The 24,974-nt window shown below is 37.9% G+C and overlaps 1 protein-coding gene across 3 annotated transcripts; it reads left to right on the forward strand.

Annotated features, from left to right (window-relative positions):
* Positions 1 to 822: 822 nt before the first annotated feature.
* LOC139776495 (lysine-specific demethylase 6A-like) lies at positions 823 to 24,856 on the forward strand. Of its 3 annotated transcripts, none has more exons than XM_071713184.1 (11): positions 823 to 1,020; positions 2,596 to 2,724; positions 6,608 to 6,791; positions 7,392 to 7,475; positions 7,615 to 7,830; positions 11,235 to 11,390; positions 13,136 to 13,316; positions 13,561 to 13,875; positions 14,100 to 15,656; positions 15,746 to 16,339; positions 16,696 to 24,856. In XM_071713184.1, exons 1-11 carry the CDS (start codon positions 924 to 926, stop codon positions 16,966 to 16,968), a joined length of 3,786 nt encoding a protein of 1,261 aa, XP_071569285.1. In that variant the 5' UTR covers positions 823 to 923; the 3' UTR covers positions 16,969 to 24,856. The 3 variants fall into 3 exon arrangements, with proteins under 3 accessions (XP_071569285.1, XP_071569286.1, XP_071569287.1); XM_071713185.1 differs by having other exon boundaries at positions 14,106 to 15,656; XM_071713186.1 differs by lacking the exon at positions 7,392 to 7,475 and having other exon boundaries at positions 824 to 1,020.
* Positions 24,857 to 24,974: the final 118 nt, after the last annotated feature.

Here is a 24,974-nt window from a genome sequence, read left to right on the forward strand (position 1 = left end):
AACATCATTAGAAGGTATGTACAATTTATTATAGTAATATTATAATTTGAGTTAGTACATTACATTTAATTAATAAGTATAATGCATCAAAGTATTACATATTTTGTATACATTTAACGATTTAACCTATTATTCTATGTTATATGCGTGCTAACCCGAGTTTATCTAAATTATAATTATAATATATTTCTTTATTTTCTTATATTAATATTTATATATATATACCATTTTGTAACTTTCTGTGTGTTTCCACTGTATCTATTGCGTTATAAATAATATTTTTATATGTATTTTTATATTTATTATACTCAGCGATGTTAATACACTGGAGGCAGTTATTTTAGTGATAACGTTTTGCTTGAGATACAGCGTACTTTTAGTTCGCTGAAAATCATGGCGACCGCTGAGTGAATGTGTTGAGACTTTGAGTGCGCTTAGAATCGTTCAGCAGAGAATCATAAAACGGTTGAAAACTGTTGCGTTCTGCTGAACGCAGCCAATGATACAATAGAAATAAAATAAGAAACCTCATGTTCTCGGACAGAAAGGATGAGCATCTTTGGATTCCTAGTTCTAAAGGTTGCTTCACATGGGAATGGTGGCACAAAAGTTGGCTAATGCGATTGGCCTGTAAAAGGATAAATTAAATTCAATAATAAATGTGGAGGTACCTATATTAATTAACAAAAAGAACCGAGAAGTAAAAAGAAAAGAGAAACTCACTCCAATGATCCAAGATTTTATTATTTATATATAACAATTTATTATAATATATATAACAAAAATTTATTTAATTGTTTGCTCGATTAATAACGGTTCTTGCATCGTTCTTGCGTTTCAGGGCCGTGAAAGCGTTCCAGCAGGTGCTGTGGGTGGAACCAGGATTTCCACGGGCCTGCGAGGTTCACCTACGGCTTGGCTTGATGCTGAAGGTCCACGCTGAGTTCGACGCCGCCTTGAAGCACCTGACCCTCGCTCTGATCGATGCCACCACACCTGCCTCCTTCTCCAAGCTCGAGAGTAAGTGCTCGTCCCTTTATCTGCGCCGTTAGCCGGAAAATTCCTAGCCGACACCCCGCGCATCGCGACTCTATAATCGCTCGCTCACTTTCCTTCGCCGAACTTGACCGCCTTTTGCCTGATGCTCATGTCAGCGAGATAACTCCTTCCCGCGTAATCGTGTATTCAGTGGTTTCTTCAAAGAACTGCTTGACACTTTAGCTCTAATATTTGTCAAATAAAAAGACTGATTTTTAATACAAGAAATTCTTTAAGAAACTTTTTAATCGACATTTTAACGTTCTGTATACACAGAATGTCTTACATAGATGATATTTCATTTCTGAAATTAAAGAAGGTAGACTATGACAAATGAAGAGGTCCAACTTAATGGTGCGAATATAATAGCGAATCTGTGAGCGAAATAGTATGTCCTTTTCAATAAAGAGGCAATCTTATCCTCTTATAGAAATATGTGGATATATTGTTGTTATGAGAATTGTAGCTCTTGTACTAATACAAGTAATATTTCTTTTGATAGTGTAACGAGATTTGTGATTTGACTAAAGTTATTTATAACAGTCATACGAGTTTTACTGGTTTTAAATCTTGTCTATCTTTTGCGCGCGACCCTAACTCGTGACCAACTTTCGGTTCCATTAGCAACTAGGCAATAACATGCATTTATCTAATCAAAATAACTGGAAAATTGACCTGAATATTTCTCGATAATAAACTCACGAATAATGAAGTTGACGAGATTTACATCTTTCGTAAAGTGACGCGATAGTGATGCTGATTATCGAAACAAAAACTTTTAAGCCTAAGCTTTACAGAGACAGATAACATTTTTTGTTAATTTCCACGGATTTTGTTGTAATGGGATTTTAATTTTGAAGAAGGGAAACTCCCGATTAACGGCAGCCTCTCCTTTTTCCCCGGGGGGAAAAAAACTGATTCCGAATTCATCGGGAAATCTGTCATTAATATTCACACAAATTAGGCCTCGTGGGGATTTCCCCCTCTTTACATCTCGTGTACAGATTATATACGTATATGTAGAACAAGTTTCTGAGTAGAGAAGTTTCTCGCGGATGAGTCACGTTGACGATGACTGGGCTGATTCATGACTCCAAATTGCACGTTTTTCACGTGATGATTCGCGCGGGAATCATCATTCTCTCTCTCTCTCTCTCTCTCTCTCTCTCTCTCTCTCTCTCTCTCTCTCTCTCTCTCTCTCTCTCTCTCTCTCTCTCTTTCGGATACTGAGAATTTTGCGCGGGAATGTATAATTTCCCGCCGGAAGTCGCGCTTTTAAATAGCCGGCTGAGCATGGCTCGCGCGCCAGTCTCGCGCACGTGCTTATCGCGCTTCGCTGCTCTTTATCGACGTAGTGCAAATTAATCAAACCTCGAATCAGTCCTGATCGATGATCTCCGCTCTCCTCTCTCGAGTCCGGCTGATAAGCTCGCCTTCGACGGAGTATATATCGGCATAATTTAATTCTTTCGCGACCATTAGTCTCGGGAGAGAACCGACCCTGATGACTTTATCAAGAAATTCACCGAGGAATCGTTTTCCGTGTGTTTGTTGCAGTCAAGTTCCACATTGCTCACTTGTACGAGGTTCAGGGCAAGTACCGTCTGGCCAAAGAGCATTACGAGGCTCTGCTGAAGGAGAAGGTCCTGCCGTTGCATCTGAAGGCCGACATCTGCCGTCAACTAGGTAAGTCTATTGCTAATTAAGATTCCTAGTTATTTCTTAGAAAAAAGATAAATTAATTTGTTGTGCTTTAGAGGAAAAAATTTAGACTTTTTAAGAAAATTTAATTGACAAACATTGTAAATAATCGTTGGCTTACAAAGAATATGTTCAAGCAAAATCTGGAAATTAGACGAGGAATCAGGTTTTATCATCTGTTTGCATCTTTAAAACTTAATTCTTCGCGTTTAATCGTTTACGTCATAAAAATTGTCGTTTGATGTTAAGGAGAAGGAAAGAGAAAAATTGTCCTGCTAGGATATTTTGTGTAAATATTGGAGCTCTTATTGAAAAAGGACGGTGAAAGATGTTGTTCGGAAATACTTAGAGGTTCCGACGCATTCTATTTAGTTCGGGGGAGTGTGTAAATATTTTATATATAAATATTTTAAGTATTGTGGAAAGAGGAATATGAAACAAAAATATTACTTTCGGAAAGTTCTACTTGAAAGTTCAGACATTCCCTAGGAGTAGACTGTGAATATTTAATACAGAGAAGAGAGGCTACGATAGAGGTGTAAGAAACAGAAGAACAAAAGTTTCGTTGATAAATTTATTTGCAACTTTTAATTATAAATAAGAGCATTTTTAAATTTCCAAATTAAGTTAGAAATTTTTACGATAATTTTATGATAATTAGATAAATAGTTGTTTTAAAATTATTGCTTTGTTTGAAGTTTATACTTAATTAGTCGAAATCTGTTTAGTTTATCTTATTATTATCTAAGACATTACATAAAAAAATAAATAAAAACAAAGATTACTAAAATTGATAACTTTGATATTTTAAGTTGATTTATTTATTGTGATATGTATAGTTATTTCAAAATATAGTTTTCGTAAAAAGTATCAAGTGAAAACGTAAATAATTGAAAACAGAATATCATAGTTGTCGACGTTGCAACTCTTACTCCGTGTTACTTTGGAAAATATCGGAGGGGTTCCGCGATCCTAGATCTAGGGGGACACTTTAATGTCCCTCGCCATATCCCGTCGCGATTCGGTAGTCTATGTGCCAGTCTGGGATAGAAACGGGAGGAAGGGAGAGAAATGTAAGGCAGGTGCGAGAGAAACAGAAGCTAAGGATAGTTTTCCCACAACTAGAGCCTCGCACCCTCTCTCTCTGACCCATTCACGCGACGTCTCCTTCCCTCTTTGTCCCTCGTTCATTCACTCTCTCCTTCCCCGAGTTGCCTCTCCGTCTCATCCCCAGTCCACCCTAACCCGGAATAAATCAATACACGTGTCTGCAGACTACTTGGCAGAGTGCAGCCGGCTCGCTGAGAGCCTTCGGCCGAATCCGTGAGGCTGAAGACGCGACGATCCAAAGGAAAAACCACCCTTTCGCTACCTTTACTAAGGCCGAGTCGCGCGGAGGCAGTATCTCTTTTTTTTCTCTTGTTGGCTAGGAAACGTAGGCAGATCGTGGAAGTCGGCAAGTTAGAGACGCATACTTTCCTTTCTTTTAAAATAAAAACATTTTTTCGATCCTTTCCCTCGTGCGTCTTAATAAAGGTCCTTGGAGCTTTCCGAGAAGTTAATCGCCGTGACGTTACTTTCCGAGCGACACCGACGTGACGTATGTCTCGGGCTTTCAGGCCTGTCGAGCGTTTTTTTCTCACCCTTCAGAACGGATCGCTCCATAGTGAAACTCCGCACGTCTTGTTCTCTTCTTTCGGAGCTGCGCTTCCTCGAGGACGTTTGCGAGCGTTGCGAACGTGACATCCACTTTACGACTCGTTTATGGCTCCTCGCGTGTCGGCGAACCGTCCCGGCGAAGCGACCGGTCCCGCTTCCCTTTTTTTGGAATTCTGTCTTATAGTCCTCCTTCGTCCGCTCTCTTTTCCTCCGCGAGGAGGAACGTTCTCTCTTTCTCTTTCGACTTGCGATGTGTTTCGCCGGGAATAGCTGTGTGTTGAATAGCTGTAAGGAATAATTCAACTCCTATCATCACATTAATTACAGTACAATTTTTTTCAATTATATTTATATAGCATTTATGTATAGCATTCGCGATTTTTAAATGCAGCTATAGATACGTTTTTTTTTACATCGATTAATTCATTTTATTATTCTGTGCGTAAAAGTTGAAAGTGAAAACGAATATATATATACACATATATATCCTATATATATTCGATATTTTATATATCTAAATATATCAAAATAAAATATGAAGTAAATCTCTCTAACAATAAGTAGAGAGAATAGAGAAAGAAGTAAACTAATTCTCTTTTACGATTATTTCAATGCTTTTATGCGGAATAATCAAGGGAATTAAATTGTGTAAAAAGGTCGCTTTAATTTAAAAAAATTGCAATGACGTTAATATTTCATAAGAACGCGTTCAACAATTTTGTTACGTGTTTATGCGCGAAAAATTGTTTTATTTTCACGTTTTACTTTCCCTCCAAAATTTCGACGAAACCTTTCCTGAAGATTAGAGACAAGAATGTATACAATCTTGAAAACTCTATGTTTTTGTTTTTAATGAAAACTAATCTTTTCAAACGTGAGATTATTGAGAGAAGTTTTTCCGAGAGATCGGTTGAATGCCTTAAACCGACAGATTCAACTCGAATCGAGCTTTTGGGATCCGACCGTGGCCAGGTGGACCAATTTAAAGGCAGGTCAGGCAGATTTGCAAATCAATACGCATATGTGAATGTGGAATTTAGGACAGGTAAATACGCCAGGTGAATAAATAACATTAAAGGTATAGACGAGCAAGCGAAGCGACGGTACATGTCGTGCGTGTCGGTGAATATTTTAATCTTGTGAACAAACTGTCGGCGATATTTCCGAGAGAATTTCGAAATTTGCACGTTCTCGCCCGTGAATTGAAATAAAGTATAAACTAAAAATGTACGACAACGATTGAAAGCGAAGGCCTAATAATTATTGCTAATTTATCATTATCAAGAGGATTTCATGTTCTTTTTCGTTATTAAAATAAAATAGTTATTAAGGCTTGAATAGATGGAAGAGTAATTAGGTTGAAATTGACCGATCGGAGGAATTTATTAACTCGGCCAGTTCCCACGTGCGGTTCTGCCACGTGTTCACCTATTTACGGTCGCGCATTTATTGTTGCGAATAACAACTTCTTGCCGACGCGACGCCTCGCTTTTCCCACGACGATTAATCCGTGGGGTATCAACAGGTAAACACGCGTCGCGCGAATATAGAAGCAGCGGCCATAAATCAACGTCGTTATATCGAGGTCGCGCGAAAGGATTAATATTATTTTTTTTTACTATAATACATATTATGGAATTATTATATTACATAATACTATAATATACTATTCTAAAGGGAAAAAAGCGTTCTGAGAGAGGTTTAAATAATTATTCAGTGTTTTATGTTCTTTGTTTAATGAAAATTGGATGATTTTAATCGATCCGAGGGAATAGAGTTAATAAAACATCTTACCGTTAATCAGCATTTCCCGGAACTCGACGGCCAATTCAAAGGTAACTGACGAATATAAGCGCTCGTTGCGCGAAAATCACTTAGGATCTTTCTAGTCTTGTCGAGAGGGTGAAAATCATGTTACGCACCAGGGTCGTTTTTCGCGCTGCTGCGCCTATGTTTGCAGGGGAAGGGGGGGTAATTCGAGACAGCCCCCCTAGAGAAGGGCCAGCAGCCAGCGTGTAAGAACGACTTCTGCCGGGGGCAACCCTAAGGCCAATAGGGCCATACCTGCGAGAGAGTCTATTCAGTCTAGCTCTCTAGCTCGTCATGTAGCGTCGAGGTAATGACGTGACAGTTTTCAATGTCAGGGGAAAGAAGAAAATAACAACGAGACTGCGACACGTGCATCACTCGGATCTGTTCTTTCGTGCAGGATGGATGTACCACGTGGTTGAGTGCACGGTGCTGGGCATCAGCAGGCCGCAGAAGCAAAACATAGCTATCCATTGCCTGAAGCAGTCCATCGATGCCGAGCCGAAAAGCGGACAAAGTCTTTACCTTTTAGGACGTTGTCTCGCCGCTTCCGGAAAAGTGCATGAGGCGTTTATCGCGTACAGGTAATGGGTCATTATTAATGACACCCAAAAGCTAGGTATGATATCGATGCGAGTCTGTCGATTGAAATTGCAACACGAAGAAATAGGTTTTAGACTGCGGAACGTATTTTAACTAGAGTTAACTAGAGTTATTTTTTTATTTGATTTATGTATAATTGTGCCTTTTTTGCAATTACACTTCGAATTTGACGTTTTATACAACAAATAAAGGAACTTAGGATTAAAGTTGGCTTTCTGGCATTGCAATTTCAATAAACAACAGTGTGTATATTTTTACTGTATTTAAATGGAAAAGTTCCTGTTAAGTAAACTTAAAAATGACATCGCGCAGTTTAAAAACAATTTTTATTAATTAAAATAAAATTAAACATTTTCTCTATTAAGACAAAATTTTCTCGATACCCTCTTTGAATGCTTTAGATTTTTTTCAAAATTTGAAAGAAAAAACTTTTTATATACGCATGCTCTAAAATACATTTATTTTTATATTTTTTATTTATTATACTTTTTTATTTATTATATTTTTTATTTATTATATTTTTTATTTATTATATTTTTTTATTTATTTATTATAATCTGTTTATTGTAATATTTGTATAGGAGTATAGTCAAAAAAACAGACGTTTTACAAGTTTTAGAAGAAATTTTCCAATGTAATACAAAGATATTGAATATAATATTAAGGTAAGTATTGTAGATTTAATACTATTATATATTTTTACACATTTTTATTATACACGTTATATATTTATATTATACAGATTTATTTATAATTTTCTCCTCTTTGCTTGGGAATTAATAATGTTCTTCATGTGCTCGATAGAAATTCAGTCGAAAAATCGGAAGGCAATGCGGACACGTGGTGTAGTATAGGGGTACTATATCAGCAGCAGAATCAGCCTATGGATGCACTGCAAGCCTACATATGCGCCGTGCAACTAGACAAATCCCATTCAGCTGCTTGGACTAATCTAGGGATATTGTACGAAAGTGTCAGTCAACCGAAAGACGCTCTGGCCTGTTACGTTAACGCATCCAGGTATATTGCATATTACTCCAGCGCGAGTAATTTTTATAGCGTTTTACAATTATTAAATGTTAAATTGTAATCCCGTTACTTCAACCTTGGCGAGTATATTTATCTGCTGTTTAGATTACTATAATGATTGATCACATTAATAATTAAAACAAATATTATATAAAATTATTTTCCTATTAAATCCCCTACGTGCTTTTCTGTTTTAAGTCCTTATAACTCGAAGCCCTAATCAAAATTTTTAGACCGCAATTGGTATTTAGCGGTAAAAAGAGTTGCTCTTTTCGAAAATCTAGTCGGTGATGGGGTGTGGTAGCTGAAGGAAAAGATAAAGTTAAAGCTGGAGGTAAGAAAAACGACCCCTTTTACTGTATTTGTATTTGACCCTTTTACTGAATATTTGTATTACAAATATTCAACTATAATAAATGATTTCGTCTACCTTTTTGAGTAGAATAAATCTATATAATTATTATTTGAGTAATTTATAACAAAAATTTCAAGGATTTATAACAGAAAAAAAACACTTAGGGGTTTCCTAGGATTTAATGGGTTAAGGGATTACATTCCTTTGACAGGTCTAAAACTAAGTCGAAATTAACGAATTTTTATTGCCGGTAAAATTATGTTTTATTAAAAAATGAAAATACAAGTCTTGTAGAATAGTCTTTTGAGAATATCTCTCGAAAATTTCAATAAAAAATATCAAAAATATTAAGGTAGTTCTCCGGTCCTTATACTAGAGAAAATCGATTTTCTCTAGATTTTCTTGAAACTGTGAATATACGTTAATTTAGGTGTGCTTTATGCGTGGTATAAATTTCAGTACCTCTTCCGGTATAAAAAATAAAGATACTGAGCCTCAAAGTTTCAATTTTTACCCAAAAAATTTTTAAATTTAATTTTTTTTTAATTTTGGCATTTTTTCCTTATAGAACTCGACGAGAGGAGCAACTTTGGTCCTCTTGGCCAACCTCGTATCTCTTACCGTTTGGCCTGAAAAACCTTTTCATTAGTAAAAGTTGAAACTTTGAGGCTCAGTATCTTTATTTTTTATACCGGAAGAGGTATAAAAGTACTGAAATTTATACCACGCATAAAGCACACCTAAATTAACGTATATTCACAGTTTCAAGAAAATCTAGAGAAAATCGATTTTCTCTAGTATAAGGACCGGAGAACTACCTTAAAGCAGCTATTTTCTGGCAGCTATTTTCCCGAATGATGTTTGTAAAAACGGCGTTTGCAGTACCAGAGATACCGCCCCCTCGCATGTAAAACAAAAAACAAAAATTTTCCATTAAACCAGATACCAGATGAATAAAACTAGTTTTTTATAGCCGATTTTGAAAATATTAATTTTTCGAAAAATAGCAGCGATTTGTAGTGAAAAATGCAATTTTTGACCTAAAAATCGGTTATTCTTTTATTTATAAAAACTAAACCATAAATTGAAAAATCGTACGTGAAGGACTAGATTATTGTTTTGAAAGTAGCTGTAAAAAATGGCATGCAAATCGGTTCACTAGTCTTTGAAATATTCCTGGGTAATTGTATAGATGGGGGGGGATCACCTTGGATGACCTTGATATTTTAGTATGTTGTCAAGGTCACCCTCCTGAGTGACCTTCAGAAGGTTTCAGCCCGCGCTCGTTATTCGTTAAAAAGTTATTAACAAAAAAAGTTTGGAAAATATAGCAACTATTTTGAGTATTGAAAGGCATAAATGACTAATATATATGTCGAAATAGTTCACGCATACACTTTTTTTGTTTAGTTTTTGTTTAGTTTAGTGACGCGCTTTAAACAGTTAAATACTGTTAAAGCGCGTCATCTAACCTATGTAGATTAGTGACGCGCTTTAAACAGTCAAAACTATCAATACTCAAAACAGCTGCTATATTTTCCAAACTTTTTTTGTTAATAACTTTTTAACGAATAACGAGCGCGGGCTGAAACCTTCTGAAGGTCACTCAGGAGGGTGACCTTGACAACATACTAAAATATCAAGGTCATCCAAGGTGATCCCCCCCATCTATACAATTACCTATTCCTGATATCAAAAGTAGTGTTTTAAGAAAAATAGTGTTTTAAGAAAATAATTGCCACGACCTCAATTTTCAATATTTATTATTGAAATTTTTGGAAAATAATTTCAATTTTTACCTAATTTTAAGACCTGTCAAAGGTATGTAACCTCTTAGAGATAAAAGTTAAGTAAATGAATAGTGTGCAATTATATTAAATCACTCGTTATGGTTCTGTAAATTATACTATGTATTATTTTCTTTTCTTATGTTATCATTTGTATATGTCACGGCGTGTGCACTTTTATGTTTCGTATTAAGGGGATCCTGCAGTGACAGGCGAACTTCCTCGATGTCGATAATGTCAACCTTTCTAATTTTGTTTTCCCTATATCTGTCTTTGTCTAACGAAATGACATCTGTCCTTGTTTGATTGCTCGCCATCTCTCGCAAGATTCGGCAACTACTGTTGCTGCTCTTCTTGTCATTCTGAATCCGTATTTGCATTACTAAAATAATTTTTCGATGGATCTTTTTTTGTACGCATTGAATCTTACTTCTACTTGCACGATATTATTCCTACATGTTTTCCCAAGGGCAGATGATAAACATTATGTATGTATAAACTGCAGAATTTTTGTTTTAAACAAATATTGTCGTTAGGTGACAGCTGTATGTGCCCAAATAAGTAATATTTTTCATTTTTTGGTGTTTTTGATATAAAATCGCGTTTGTTACCCTAGATTTTTGTGCGGACTTTAATTCTGTAAAAGATTTTTGCAATTCTATAAAGCCAATTAAAAGATCCATCGAAAAACGATAATGTCGGTAAATCATACGGCTGCAGGATCCCCTTAATAGATTTGTTCGTGTTGCTTAAAATTCCCTAAAATTCCTGCACTTAAAACGAGATAAATATGCACTGGGCGTTGGAGAAAAAGAGGTCTGTTCTTTTTAGCTGAACTTCTTTGCACGGTTCAGCTTCCCTGTTTTTTTTTCACATTGGAGAGAAAAAGAGAAAAGATGAAATGTGCAAGAAGTTTAGCTAAAAAGAACAGGCCTAAAGAAAGCGAAGATTCTAAGTGCAAAAAGGGCAGGCAACACGAACAGAGGACGATGGTTCCAATCTGTTGATAAACTAACTAATAGTTAAATCATATGTCTTTTCCTTTAAATTAGACAAAGATAGACATATGATTTAACTATTAGTTAGTTTAACAACAATTTGGAGCAACCGGCTCTTAATCACTTATCTCGCCTAAGAATGATCGACATGTGTCGTAAGTTGAAGGTCGGGTTTACATTTGATAATCTGAAAAATTCAAATGATTACATTGAGTTATTAAGTTAGTGTGTTAAGATTTTCTGTTTTACTCGTAGGGGAAACAGCAATATAGCGAATTGCACGGGTCCGTTCGGGGGTCTGGGTGGCGTTAAGTCCGGTGGTAACAATTCGATGAACCCGTCCCTCCATCACCGCATCGACTTTCTGCAGAGAAACCTAAGTCAAGCACCAATGCCTTCCGTCGCTACCAAGTGAGTCGTCGTCGAAAAGTCAAATTACACATTATAATCCCATTATAATTCCATTATAACATGTAGCTCTTTAAATATTGAGATAAATAGATGAATATATATGAGTTACACGTTTGAAGTTTATGTAAAATTTTTAAAATAACAAAAATTGTTTATTATATTGTTTATTAAATTTGCTAATAGATATTTGGTAATAGTAATGTAATATAATAATAGCGATTGGATTTATACAAGGTGTTGAAAAAAGGTGTAACCAAATTTTAGGAGCAATTTTAGGAGCACTTGTGAAAAAACAAATCGAAAAGTCTTAGTAAGCATTACTCCAAAAACCATTTATCTCTGAGTTATAAAGCATTTTCTACAGCGGATGTTTGATGTACCCTCCGTTTATTTCAACACATAATTCGGCACGTTTTCTCATTGAAGATCTAGCACGTTCAAAAATTCTAGGTTTATTTCGTACTTGTTGATAAGAGTTCTCAATTTTCTGTATCAGTTCATTCATTATGTCAATTTATGTGGTGTTTACGCACGATGGTGTTCCTGCGCATTTCCTCATGATTGTTTTTAGACAACACATTTAAGCAATAGTTTTCAAGAAAAGTGGATAGGACGTGGCAGTCCACCTGCATGGCCACCTCGCTCATTGGATTCAAATCCGTTAGACTCTTATTTATGGAGACACTTGAAGAGCATAGTGTACGCCACATCGGTTGACATATTGGATAAACTGATACAGAAAGTTGAAAATTCTTGTAAACAAGTTTGAAATAAATCTAGAATTTTTGAACATGTTCGATCTTCAATGAGAATGCGTGCCGAATTGTGTGTTGAAATGAATGGATGGCATATCGAACATCTGCTGTCCCAGAGAACATTATGACGTCTTAAAGACGTCGTTATGACGTCTTAGATCCTGATTTATGACGTTTTTGAGGCGTCTTACAAAGTTTTATTTTAGACGACTTTTAGACATATTGTAAAATAAAAATTAGTAATACGGTAATGCGTTAACAAGAAGAAAAATATGAAAGAAAAGCTTAGCATTGCTTGTAATTAAAATACTATCCAGACTGCACAATGTCCAAAATCGAGACAAAAGTTTAAAGACGTCTTATGATATGACATCCTAATGACGTCTTATAGATGTCTTATGTCCAGATTTTGGACATTGTGCTGTCTAGGTATTAATCCAAAAGCATGCCACTTTATTATAAGAGTGGACTCCACGATATAACTGATACAAATTGTGCCGTACCGTGATTTATACATGTATTGTTCTTATACATTCATCATATTTTACGTACATCATATTTTACGTACAAGAAACGGATCCCATCAAAAGCAATATATCGGTTAGATGATGCGATATTTGCATATAAGTCTTAAAGATTTTATGAGTAAGACATCTTTAAGACATCTTGAATAAGATGCCTTTTAAACATGCATGTTGTCTGGAGTAGAAAATGATTTATAATTCAGAAATAAATGCTTTTTGGAGTAAGGCTTACTAAGACTTTTCGGTTTATTTTCACGAGTACTAACCTAAATTTTGGTGCCATCCTTTTTCAACACCCTGTATAATAAAGAAATATCATCTGAAAAATAAAATATAAAAACAAAATTATGTGAGCTAAAGGTTAATATAAGCCGGAACTTTAGTCGACCTTTACTGTACTTTTCTTTGATTTTGTAGTCATGAAGCTTGTTTCCTGCTTTCATATAATTTTTATTCTTTTATCCAGGAGGCGGCAATTGCCGTCAATCGAAGAAGCTTGGAATCTGCCGATCAGCGCAGAGATGTCTAGCCGGCAGCAGCAGCAACAGCAGCAACCCGGTGGGCCTTCATACAAATATGGTGCCGCACCGACTGGACCGCCTCCACCTTATCCTCAAGCCCAGGGACAGAATGCTAAGCGATTTAAGGTACAGAATGCATTAAAATAGAAGACAGATATTTTCTAGAAAAAATATTTGTCTTTAAATATTTTCTGTCAAATATTTTCTTGCCTTTTCTATATAATTTAGCGCAGTCTAAATGCTTTATAAATATAGTAGGTCCCGATAAAATATTTGTAAAGAAGTTAGTTATTATAAGTAAAAACAAATTAGAGAACAGGCAACTTGAATTAAACATTTCAAATTAATTAAATTCAATTTTGCTCGATAGACCGACGAAGTGATATCGGCCGCACCACAGCAACGGGCATCACCGTTCTCCTTATCGCCGCACCAACTACAAACGCTGCATTTCCTACAACAAAATCTCAATAGCCTGACTCCGCAACAGCAGACTGTGCTTGTCCAGCTGCAGCACCAATATCGTGCGATGCAGCAATATCAGCAACAGATCAGGCAACAGCAACAAGCAGGACAGCGAGGCCTGAGAGCGGGACAACCCGGTTATCCTACGGGATACAACCATCCTCAGAACCTCGGCCAATCATCGGGTGTCGTCAAAAACTACGGCATACCGCAACAACCGGTAAATATATTCAGTCTCTCCACTTTTGCAATCAAAGGAGGGGGTGTAAAAGTCGCCATTTTTCGCCTAAAAGGCATACCTGTAAAAAATGTTTTGCCACCTTATTTGAGGTTGAAATAAGAAGGAAACAATGTTTATTTAACCAGGAAACTGCGGGAAATATTTTAGAAGTGGTAATGAATGTTTTTAAAGCGTCTGTCAAAATATAATTAATCAACATTTAGTTGCAGCAAGGAGGTACGGTTGCGCTGCAGACGGGTTTCTCCGACACCAATGTTGGCTACAATACGGTGGCAACCGGAAACACTACGCAGACACCAGGAATGCCTTACAAATCCGCCTCCGATCCCACTTATCCGCCGCAGAGACAACAGATCACCGGCAGTGCTCAGTATGGTGGCCAGTATCAGCAGCAGCCGAATCAGTATGCTGCTCAAGGTTACACGCAGGTCACATCAGCGACTAGCAGTTATTCGGAGAGCTCCACGGCTCCAGCGAATAAGGACAATTTGGGTGTGACGGATCAGGAGTTGCAGGCGCTGCTGTCACAGAAGGACATAGCCACATCGCTGGCGGAAGACCTTCTCAAACACTTCGGTTCTGACGATTTGGAAACTGTCGTGAAGGAAGAACCGTCGAGCGGCGGTGTCATCAGTGACAATGGCACGTTGAGCTCCGGTCCGTTCTCGCCGTCGAATCTCGAGAACGTGACGGAGGTGAAACTGGAAAAGTCGGAAGAAGCGGCTTCCCAGTCGACGCAGTCGAAATCGACGGCAGATGCTGTGACGACGACGGCCATGACGACGACCGCGACGACGACCGTGAATACGGTGAAATGTGAGACAACGACGGTAAAGTGCGAGACGACGACGTCATCGTTATCCTCTAACACGACGATGACGACGACAACGATAAACAAGAGCGAGGCGACCAATATTTCCAAGACAGAACCGATGATGAATTTGAAGCTCGAGTCGTTATGCGAATCGCAACCGGAATATGAGCTAAACATTGAAATGGATGCCAAGACGGTGATCGAGTCATGCAAGGGTCAGGGGCTAAAAGGAGTGCCGAATTGCTCGATACTGAGTGATCGTTCGCCACCGCCGGCGCCGCCGGATCCGCCCACTCAACGATTGACGAAGGAACAACTGTTGCCGCCTACACCGAGCGTCTATTTGGAGAACAAAAAGGATGCCTTCAGCCCGCATCTGCAGGAATTTTGTTTGAAACACCCAATTGCTGTGATACGTGGTCTCGCGGCAGCGCTCAAGCTCGATCTGGGCCTTTTCTCAACTAAGACTCTGGTCGAGGCGAATCCAGATCACGGTATCGAGGTACGCACACAAATGCAGCAGACCAGCGAGGAGAACTGGGATCCGGCGCTCAATAAGAAAGTCTGGAACTGCATCAGTCACCGCAGCCACACGACGATCGCCAAATACGCACAATATCAGGCCTCCAGTTTTCAGGAAAGCCTGAGAGAAGAGAAGATACAAGGCGGCGTACATGCTTCTAATCTGTCAGATTCGGATTCGAAGGACAGCACCGGTCAGACGGTCCGACGTAAAAAGAATACTTTTGGTCTAGCCGGCCGACCGGGAACCAAGATGCTGCGCTTTGGTACCAACGTAGATCTGTCAGATGAGAGAAAGTGGAAGCCACAATTACATGAACTAATGAAGTTACCGGCCTTCGCCAGGGTGGTATCGGCCGGTAACATGCTCAGCCATGTAGGCCATGTGATCTTAGGAATGAACACCGTACAGTTGTATATGAAGGTATAATTAAAAATTTAATATAATAAAATTATGAAACAAAACATTTTGAATGTTTCTAAATGTGATTTAATTTATGTAATCGTTTTCAGGTACCTGGTAGCAGAACGCCTGGACACCAAGAGAACAATAACTTTTGTTCCATTAACATTAACATCGGACCGGGCGACTGCGAATGGTTTGCAGTACCAGATGCGTATTGGGGCATGATATGCTCGCTCTGCGAACGCAATGGCATCAGTTATCTGCACGGCAGCTGGTGGCCGAATCTAGACGATTTGTACGAGGAGAATATCCCAGTGTACAGGTTCCATCAGCGACCGGGCGACCTCGTGTGGGTGAACGCGGGTTGTGTACACTGGGTGCAGGCGGTTGGCTGGTGTAACAATATTGCGTGGAACGTCGGCCCGCTCACTGCCAGACAGTATCAGCTCGCGATCGAGCGTTACGAATGGAACAAGCTGCAGGCATTCAAGTCGATTGTGCCGATGGTGCATCTTTCGTGGAATTTAGCACGTAATATCAAGGTGTCGGATCCACGACTATTCGAGCTGATCAAGAACTGTCTTCTGCGAACGATGAGACAGTGTTGCTTAATACTGGAATTCGTGAAGAGCAAAGACGTAGAAGTGCGATTCCACGGCCGCGGCAAGAACGAGGCCTCACATTATTGCGGCCAGTGCGAGGTATGCTTTCTTATGCTAATGATCTTGAAAACTAATGTGCTGTCTGGATTTTTATTTTCTTTTTTTTCGGGATTTTAATTTAATTAAATTCGAAACTCTACAATAACTACGTAATAATCGGTAAATTAATATATGAAATTCTATAGCCTCGACATTTTATTTCAATTTTTCCTTTTTTTTATTTAAGTTATCTTGTACAATCAGCACTATACAGTTATATATAATTTCTTGTTAGTATACGTGTATATTTTTATAAAATGTCCATGTTTTACTTTTTTATTTATATGATATTTTTTATCTTTGCACGCTTTAATAAGTTTATCATATTAAAAAAGAATGTTCAACTTTTTTTGCAGATTGAAGTGTTCAACATCCTGTTTATCCGTGAACAGGAAAAACGTCATGTAGTGCACTGCATGGATTGTGCACGTAAACAATCTCCTTCGTTGGAAGGATTCGTCTGTCTGGAGGAGTATCGTATGCGCGACTTGATGGACGTTTACGATGGATTTACCTTGCACATGCCACCTTGCACACTGGCCACCGCTACCAACACCACTACTACAACCTCATCATCGTCGTCGATAGTACCGACGATGTTACAGGCACAGACTGGCCAGACCTCCTGAGGTTACATGCAACACATATATTTGGATTTCCTGAGCACGCTGCAGCAGTAGTGATCACTACCATCCGGGAAATGCGAATTCTTTCCGGATGGTGATGATCACTACTGCTAGTGTTAGTCCTTGTGTTAATGCGAGACAAGACATTTCATACGATAAGCATTATCCATGTACCTGAGAGCTACGCGAAAAGAGGCGGGACCGGTTCTTTAAGAGCTCCTCGTAGGCGACCGTCCGAAAATATACTGGATGGTGTGAAAGCTTGACAGTAATTTCTCTCGAGATATCGAGTTTTAGGGAAAAATATTTTAAGTGAAAATGATTAGATCTTGAGGATGCATTTTTTACTGTAAAATTGCTTTAGTCCAAGAATGTGCTCCGTTAAATATTTCTTTCTTCCTCTAATAGCAATGTTTTCAGAGACATTAGCTTGTCATGCTTTACCTCATCCTGTACATGTGTATATATACACATATGTATACATATGTATGCATACATGCATACGTACATTATACACACACATACAAACACACACACACAAACACACACACACACTTATGTATATTTTTATCTCAATTTGTGTACGGTAGCCTTTTTAATATGCGCTCTAATCTACATCTGACCATTCGAATTCGCTGTTAGGGACATGATTATCGCGACAGAGCCTCATGAGCCGATCCCAAGGAAAGAAGAAAGACTAAAAGGAAGGGGCAGCCCTCGGTAGACGCGAAGACTGATTCGCGCTGCTTGCGGCTCGCTCGCTCGTTAGTTAGCCCTGTTTGTACAAATCTCTAACTCGCTTATCTATTTAAAAAAATATCACCACCGTCGCCAGATTATTCCTTGTAAATATGCAACGGCGACCACACGATTATCTTTCTATATAGCTCTCGGGTATTGGCCAGAGAAGACTGTTTCTGATTATTAAAAGACGTAATAGTGTAATAATCGGCCCGCGGCATCGTCATGCGATCGTTCTCGTTTTAGCGCGCTGGACATCTTTTACTGGATTCGACCTGGTTTTTCTTATCATTGTTTTATTTATTATTGTAATTATAACGATTTTATTGTGATTTGTGATTGAGATTTGAAATCTCTAAATGTTAGACATTGTGTCGCGAACAGCGTTTTTCTTTTCATCGTGGACTTGAAATCTAATGTTTGAATATTTGTTTTTCGTTCTTCGTGCTCTTCGCGATTAGTTCGGAGTGTAAGACTATGCGTAATATGTTTTCACTGCCACTTACGAAACCGCTGAGATAAAGTGAGAGATTCGCTCTTTATCGTATGTATTAAGGATCGTATAAGAATGAGAGGTTACCTATCGTTGATTAATCATTGTTAGGAAAATACGTATAAAGGCATATTATTGCTATGCGTGGTACTGCTCAAATCATTTGTACATTTTTGTATGCGAATCTATGAGATCAGGACTAAAAGAAAAAGGAGAAATTAGTAAGAATATTTCTAGAGTGTAGCATGATCTCTACTGCCAACCATGCATGTTAAATGAAATGATCAATTATTAAAATTTAGGTATTACATAAAATTAAAGCCTCGATCATGGAAGTTTAATATCTAGGACGATTATCATTTGTCCAAATTTATAAATGTAGAAATTAAAAGTAAAGGTAAAGGGTCTAGCAAAATAAACTGGAATAGAAATATGACGGTGACCCATGATCTATGTCTCGGGTTTAAAAGTGAAATCTTCGAATTTCATTTAATTGTGGTTTTCTCGCGTGCGACGTCAACTACTTTTCATGAAATATACGATATTTTTGTTTTTCATTTAAATCATATTTCTGCGATAAGAGGTCAATGTGTGTGTGCGCACTGTGATTTTTGTTAGCAAAATTCTCGAGGTTTAGCGAGGAAAAAATGTAGAGGAAACAGATATACGCGAGAGTTGTGCGCCGCTCGCAGGGCGATGATACGCGGCGATGAAATGAGAAGGCAAGATATGATTTTCGGAAAGGGGAGAGAATAGAGACACACCATAGAAGAGAAGGAGAGCTTCTTGTTCATCAGGTTAATCGTACTTTAAGACAAATGTACCTTCACTCACAGTCTCGTCAATTGATCACGGCGTTCACAGCCGACGTAACGTGCCAGAGCGCTTACCGTACCACCACCCTGTATATTAGCCCGATCCGAGGAACTTGAGGATTAAGAGTAATATCTTTGCCATTGTTAAACTAATATTATACAAGACAAAATTAGCGGAAACGGAATAATTGAGGTACCCGGCCTGTCACTACAGCTACACTGGGCTGAAAGGCGAAGGAAATCGCGTCACTGCGATTACCTGCAAGTGTTCCTTTAATAAAAACGGATTTACTTTTAATTTTCAACTCCTCGACCCCCGATTCGAGCGAACTGCGTGCGAGAGGGGAGCAGAAGGAAGAAGAAGAAAACAAAGTAGTTAGCTCTTCGCGCCACGAAAAAGGATCATCCACAAAAGAAGCGATGTATTTTTAAATATCTAGAAGCGCTAGTTCACCACCGAGTCAGTAGTTTCGAGGAATTAAACAAGAGAAAAAGGAGGACCGCCGCGTTCTCCTCTTATTTTCTACACAATTGTACTCTAGACAAGTCATAAATGCCCATAACTTTCGCTAAATCAATGTATCAATGTCGTCTGCTACCTTCAACCACTCTTTTTTTATTTAAAGCAACATACATCTGTTCAGGAAAAATTTTGTCAGGCTGTTCAAAATCGCAGGTCCGCGAGTACTTTTAAAGACTGTGCGGCGAGGAAAGACACATGAATACCTCGCTCTGCCCTGAATCTAGATAATGTCATTGGGACGTGAATTTTCAAGGCGATCATTTAACGTCTGCTATTGATTTAAGGTAATCTCAGGATATATTGATATAAAATATAAAAGAAAAATATATGAGATAGGTAACGTGTCGCGCCACATGATAAGATGCCCAACTCTAGACTCCCCATCGCGTGATCGAGTCTTTGATCTTGATGACAAAGTCCGACATAGAAGAAGATTCTTAGAAGATTCTCGAAGGATTCTAACAAAATTCCTAAGAGACTAATTACGAGTTTTGATTTTATTCCTGAAGGCTCTTAAAAAATTAATTTGCATTTTCATCTAATGAGAGATCTCGATTGACCTGTGGCGAAGGAGAAAATTCCTGGAAGAATCTTTCTAATGTTTTTCAATCGATCTCACTTGAAGAATTCAGGAGCTTTACTGAAATAAGGGATTCTTTATTTTACGTCGATACAAACCGATGATTACACAGCTTCTATTCCCATTCACTCAGATGTACATCAAGTTACTATAAAGCAAAAATCCTATTGATGTCTGGATATCGGCATATACTCTTTTTTTTATAGTGAAATGATATATGCAGATGACATTGTAAATGCGCCCGAGAGAATGGAAAGCTTATAGTAATTGTTGCGAACAAAACGTCGATTGGTTTAGTCGCAAAGTGTGTCAATTTGCACACAGCTTATAAACGCCCGGGAGTCTTCAATGAAATTTACAATATATTCGAGCGAATGTTAAGGCATTTGTGGCATAATTAGCGTACAGCAACGACGACCATGCGCGACGCTTCGCGACGAAATGTAGAAAAGGAAAATAAGATACACGAGCCGTAAAGACGACTTGTGTGGTCCATGACAAAACACCTTCGTCAGGGAGATGTAAACAGTTTTGTTTCTCGTACATTTTAAATCGTACACACAAGCACGCTATATGATCTCAACTTTGCACGATGCCGGCGGAAAGAGAAGTGATCGATATATCGCGTATTATTTTTCCACCGGCAGCCGCAAGTTCCGAACTGATTTGACATCTTTCGCTACTCCGTAAATTTTATATATATATATATATATATATATATATATATATATATATATATACATATATACATATTATAAATATATAAATATATAAATATATAAATATATATATATATATATATTTAATGTAAAGGATCAGGATAATAGGGAAATTGACAAGTAGAGAGCTCACACGAGCTTCTTCGTAATTAGAAGAACGAGACCGGTCGTTTGTGCCACGATCGCAAATCGTGCGCGTTTGTTCGATATTTTCATAAATTAAAACGGTAAATCATGTGTATGTAACGCGAAGAAATATGCGGGTGTGACGCTACTCTGATCCTTCTAGTTCGAAAATGAGCCCTTCAGTCTTTTGTAAAAGCTCCACTCACGTAAAATTTCTGTTTATCTGCGAGCTTATCCCTCTTCTTGTATGTAGAGATGAATAGGGATTTTTCGACGGAAGGATATTCAGACGCGTGCAAACGAGTTCGAGCGTTCTCGATAAACGCGTACACAAAGGTAAAGACCGTCGTTAATTCTCCATGGGCCGCAATGCGATTTCGAGGCGAGTACACAATCGTGATTTATAGGTAAGAGAAAACTAAACGAGCATTTCTTTTGAATAATCTCGTCCATGGAGGATTAAATCGGTCAGGGGATAGAGGAGAAAGAGTGTATAAGGGCATATTTTCGCTATAAACTACTACTATTACTATTACTACTACTACTACTACTGCTACTACTACTACTACTACTACTACTACTACTACTACTACTACCACTACTACTACTTCTAATTTAAGTTGTACGCCCTACGAAAGAGACCGAGCAGACCAGACGAGAATTATTTTTGGTCCGTGAAATAATATAGCGAGGTAATATTTTTCTCATCAATCCAGCCGTATACACGGATATAAATCTGTATAAAAGAGCCGTAGCGTTTATTATACATACATACATATAATATATACAGGTTGACAAACTTATATCTCGGAAACAAAGCATTTTAGAGAAAATTATTTCAACCGACTATCCAAGGTCAAACCAATGACATCATCCTATATCTCCCTCGAAGTCACAAAACCTTTGTACGGAACATTTTTCTTTAAAATGCTTTGTTTCCGAGATTTAAGTTTGTAACTTTAACTGACTCACGCTGTCTGTCTGTCTGTCTGTCTGTCTGTCTGGCTGTATGTATGTATGTGTGTGTGTGTGTGTGTGTGTGTGTGTGTGTGTGTGTGTGTGTGTGTGTGTGTGTGTGTGTGTGTGTGTGTGTGTGCGTGTGCGTGCGTGCGTGCGTGCGTGCGTGCGTGCGTGCGTGCGTGCGTGCGTGCGTGCGTGCGTGCGTGCGTGCGTGCGCGCGCGCGCGCGCGCGGGTGTGTGTCAGGGATGGGAAAGTTACTTTTTAAAAATAACTATTATTCATTACCGAATCAAAAAAGTAACTAGTTACCGTTACTAGTTACTGAGTCTCAAAAGTAAGGCTGGAGTCCCATGGCATGTATTTTCCGCGTAACACGTAACCGCGTAACGAATCAGAAGCGCGAATATGCATAACCGAAAATGTGAAACGCTTCTAATTGGTTACGCGGTTACGCGTTACGCGGAAAATACATGCCATGGGACTCCAGCCTAACTCGTTACTGTTATCGTTAAAGTAACGATTCGTGTAAAGTTACCTTTTAACATTACTTTTTCCGTTACTTTTTTAATGCTAAAACGAAATCACAGACTAAAAAATTTACTTTTGTAATATTTTTTGTTAAAATATTAATAAAAGCAATAAAATTTTATATCTTAAATTGCAAGACTACAAAAAATTTAAAAAGAAAGGTTTTATAATGCTCAAAATGCAAATAAAAAATGTAGTTTTCATTAAATTTACAAATACTGCCGAATTTATACTCTTTTTGTACCCGTAATTTTATGTTTAAAAGTTTTAACACGAAAAAGTGCAGCGGTGAGCGCGCGGCATCAAAGCTGGTATTCATAAACCATAAAGTTTGGTCTTATACTAATACGGCTCTGTGATTGATTTATGATATCTTAAAACTATTCTTAAGACGATCTTAAATATAATAATGGACTATTACTACGTTTACGCGAGCGTTACTTCTGTAGTAACTTATGATAATTCACCCGTTTACGCGGAGTAAATTATCGTAAGTTACTACAAAATCCCGTTTACGCGAAGGAATTATCGTAAGTTACTACAGAAGTAACGCTCGCGTAAACGTAGTATGCGAATATCGGTCGAAGACTGAAGATTGAATATACGAAAATTATGTCATAAATAGATTCAAAATATAAAAAGTAACTGTTAAATTCGTTATCTTGCTGAAAAAATGTAACTACGTTACCGTTACAGTTACAAAAAGAAAAAAGTAACGCCGTTACCAGTCCGTTACAAAAAAAGTAACTATAACGGTACGGCGTTACAAGTAACGCGTTACTTTCCAACCTTGTGTGTGTGTGTGTGTGTGTGCGTGTGTGCGTGCGTGTGTGTGTGTGTGTGTGTGTGTGTGTGTGTGTGTGTGTGTGTGTGTGTGTGTGTGTGTGTGTGTGTGTGTGTATGTATGCGTGCGTGTATGTGTTCATGCGTGTGTGCGTGTGCGTGCACGCGCGCGCGTGCAGCTTTTGAAAAGAATACGGCTGAACACTATGTCGCTGTAAGCTATATATTTCTCAACAACAACAACAACAACGTGAAAACGTTCACTGCCAAATTGTGATAAACGTGAGGAATCCCACCTTTAAGCCAGCGTTTTCTTGACTTCTGATCGCATTGACCAATCGTTTTCGCGCTCCATCCGCCCCACCCCTGTTTTTTGCAATCTTCCCCTCTACGAGAGTTTACCCCCTGTATTATAATAATAATAATAATAATAATAATAATAATAATAATAATAATAATAATAATAATAATAATAAATAATAATAATAATAATAAAATAATAATAATAAAATAAATAGTTACCGCGCATCCAATTCGATCATAGTCATCTATTTTTCCTTAAATGAAGCTAGACTAATCTAGACGAGGAAGAACGAAGAAGTTAGTCTCGACCAATGCAGCTAGAAACGAAGGAAACCGCTCCCCTATTTTAAGCACCACAATTTACTGGCCGTATTTTAAAGCGACAGACAGATATTGTAGATCGAAGCGATATTTTTAAACGGGGCACGTTTTACCGAGGGAAAGAGATAGTGGCGAGAGACGAGAGATAAAAGAGGGGAAAGAAAACATCTTCCGGACCGCCTTTTTAGCGCTCTTCTAATTGTATGTTCATTATGTGTACAGTGCCTTTGTATATTAAATGAGACAAGTCCCCCCCTTCGTCCCTCGGAGAAAGCAATAGACTTCGCGACTTGAGCAAAATTTTCCGAGCATCCTTGACAAGAATCTCCATTGGCTCTTACAATTAGTTAAGGACTGTAATTGTGATACAAATTAAACCGTAACTGTCTTCACTTTTTAAAGATTAATATATTTCAATGTCAATTAGAACAAATGTTATTTAACGTTTAAAGTAGAAATTGGATATTGAAAAATTTAAGAAAAAACTTAATTATTATTAAATACAATTTTATTACAAAAAAAAGATATAATTTTTTGTTTTGATACAGTAATGCTCAATTTTGTGTCTAAATTTCGTGACGTAATAACATAATTTTCGTCCTGAAATTCTTTAGAGGATGCGAAATTTTGCTGATGATAATCGATTAATAGTAAGTGAAAGGAATGCGTATGATCTTGAGGGAAAGGGAGGCGCGCGCGGTCCTTCCTACGTATCGTAACGTTCTTCTGACTAGGTTCATAATTGTAATGAATTGTCTAACGATTAATATGTAAAATTAGATTAATTATTCGAGTATGTTGTAAAAGTCGTGTACAGTCGAGCCGGCCGATCGAATCGGTCGCGAAGGTGCGGTGGCCCCTCGAAATCGCGCGACGGCGGTCACCTTGTAGCTAGCCTTATTATGATTATCATTATTGCCATTATTATCATGGATTATTATTACGATTATAAATATTGTGTTTACCGTAATAATGTGTAATATACGAGGTTACACGGAGCCAGAGACGTTGTGCATTTCCACCTGTCACCGATTACTATAATTATATTAGTATAATAATAATGTCTTTTACAGCGAGCATATTAAAATGCTATTCTGTGATGAAATTAATCATCAG

The sequence above is a fragment of the Temnothorax nylanderi genome, unplaced genomic scaffold (assembly GCF_030848795.1).
Source record: "Temnothorax nylanderi isolate EJ_2023f unplaced genomic scaffold, tnyl_v1.0 TNYL_tig0121_pilon, whole genome shotgun sequence".
NCBI lineage: Eukaryota > Metazoa > Arthropoda > Insecta > Hymenoptera > Formicidae > Temnothorax > Temnothorax nylanderi.